General features: G+C 41.4%; 1 protein-coding gene across 1 annotated transcript; it reads left to right on the top strand.

The window, feature by feature from the left end:
* The first annotated feature begins 691 nt into the window (after positions 1-691).
* LOC132849760 (ankyrin repeat domain-containing protein 9-like) lies at positions 692-1321 on the top strand. The gene has a single exon (XM_060875608.1). The coding sequence runs from the start codon at positions 692-694 to the stop codon at positions 1319-1321; it is 630 nt and encodes a 209-aa protein (XP_060731591.1).
* The last annotated feature ends 527 nt before the right edge of the window (positions 1322-1848 follow it).

Here is a 1848-nt window from a genome sequence, read left to right as displayed (position 1 = left end):
ACAGTGTGAGTACAGTGTGTGTCGTACTGTGTAAGTACAGACAGTGAGTACAGTGTGTGTTGTACAGTGTGTGTGTCGTACAGTGTGAGTAATATTTACGTGATTATTGTAGTGTTTGTGTTGATTTACAGTGTGAGTACAGTGTGTGTTGTACAGTGTGAGTACAGTGTGTGTTGTACAGTGTGTGTCGTACTGTGTGAGTATAGTGTGTGTTGTACAGTGTGTGTCGTACTGTGTGAGTACAGTGTGAGTTGTACAGTGTGTGTCGTACTGTGTGAGTACACAAACGCTACAATAATCATCATGTGAATATTACTGTAGTGTTTGTGCTATAAACAGGCAAACGCGACGTGTGCACGTATTTGTGACGAATGAACGAAGGTTCTATCATTTCAGGAAGCAGGAGCATGGTCAATGCTGTAAACGCAGAATGGTGTTTAATTTATTAGGGCGTTCTTCAAGCAGAATGGATTGGATAAGACATATGCGCTGAATAGAGATGGTAAAAGTGGGTGGGTCCAATATTATTGGTCTTAAAAAGTGGGTGGGTCCTGTGCCACCCACATATAATGGTTCTGATGCCCATGGTTCTAAATCTGGCATGTTCAAGCGGTGCAAGTTCTTGTGTTTTGAAAAAGACTCTTTTCGCCAATCTGTAATTAAACATGAACCTGTGGAGTGGTTGGAGGACATGCGCAACATGAAGAGGCACTGGGAAGCAGGCAGCCGGCCACCGACACTCACTCCATATAAGGCACTGATATATGCCATCGTGCACGGCCACCAAGCTTGCGCACAATACAAGTTCTTAGACGGTGCTCTTCACATGACACGTGAGCATGACTCCTGCTTTGAATCATATCTTCCACACTTAGACATAGCTATCCGCTACCACAGGAAGGACATAGTGCCTCTCATTCTTCATGCGGCACATAAAATCCAGACTCTATGGTCCTACGTGAACCGAGGAGCATGCAAACACCAGCAGGAGGGCAGAACTGCACTCCATCTGGCATGTGATACGTCACAACCAGAGATTGTCATAATGTTAGTGCGAAGTGGGGCTTCACCACAAGCTAAGACTCGTAATGGTGTAACACCACTGGATCTCATTCTCAAAAAGCTACGGACCTCCAAAAGGAACACAAGTGCCAAGATGTTGTGCCTGGAAAGGCTGCTCATGTTCATGCCTGAAGTGCAATTCAAAATGAAGAGCTCACTGAAAAATGATCCAGAGTACTGGTCCAAAGTTCTGGGACAGAAGATGTTTAACTACTTGGTTGGAAGAATTCCAGGGACACTCTTTCTCATAGCTATGTAAAGAACTCTGGCTCAACTACCACCTCATGACTTTTTTAGTCATGGACAAACTGCCTATTCCAGCTTCTCTGAAACCTTCTACATCACAGCCCTTAATGCAGTGGAGCTCCTACTGAAACATACTTTTTTTTTCTTTTTATCAAATTTTTATCTGTGTGACTGGCATGAATTTGTAATGTAAATTTGTGTGCATGTGCCTTTTATTGTCTTTTAAATCAATTTAAACAGTCTAAAGTTAAAAGACTAATTCTGATTTGACCTTTTTCTTGAAGTTTTTATTTTTTACAACACTGACTACAAAAAGAGAGATTATTATTATTATTATTATTATTATTATTATTATTATTATTATTATTATTATTATATGAAAATCTGGCTACCAACAATATTTAATATGCAAGTCTGTTTTTTCGGTGTTCTGTTCAACCATGATTGTGATGACTGAGATGGGGTCCTGAGACCCACCTGCTGCCCCGATGGCCAACGAATCCTCCTGCATTCAACCCTTCAGTAAGGAACGATGCACAT

This window comes from Tachysurus vachellii, chromosome 8, assembly GCF_030014155.1.
Source record: "Tachysurus vachellii isolate PV-2020 chromosome 8, HZAU_Pvac_v1, whole genome shotgun sequence".
Classification (NCBI taxonomy): Eukaryota; Metazoa; Chordata; class Actinopteri; order Siluriformes; family Bagridae; genus Tachysurus; species Tachysurus vachellii.
Note: the sequence above shows the minus strand (reverse complement) of the source record. Positions and strands in the feature narration are given on the sequence as shown.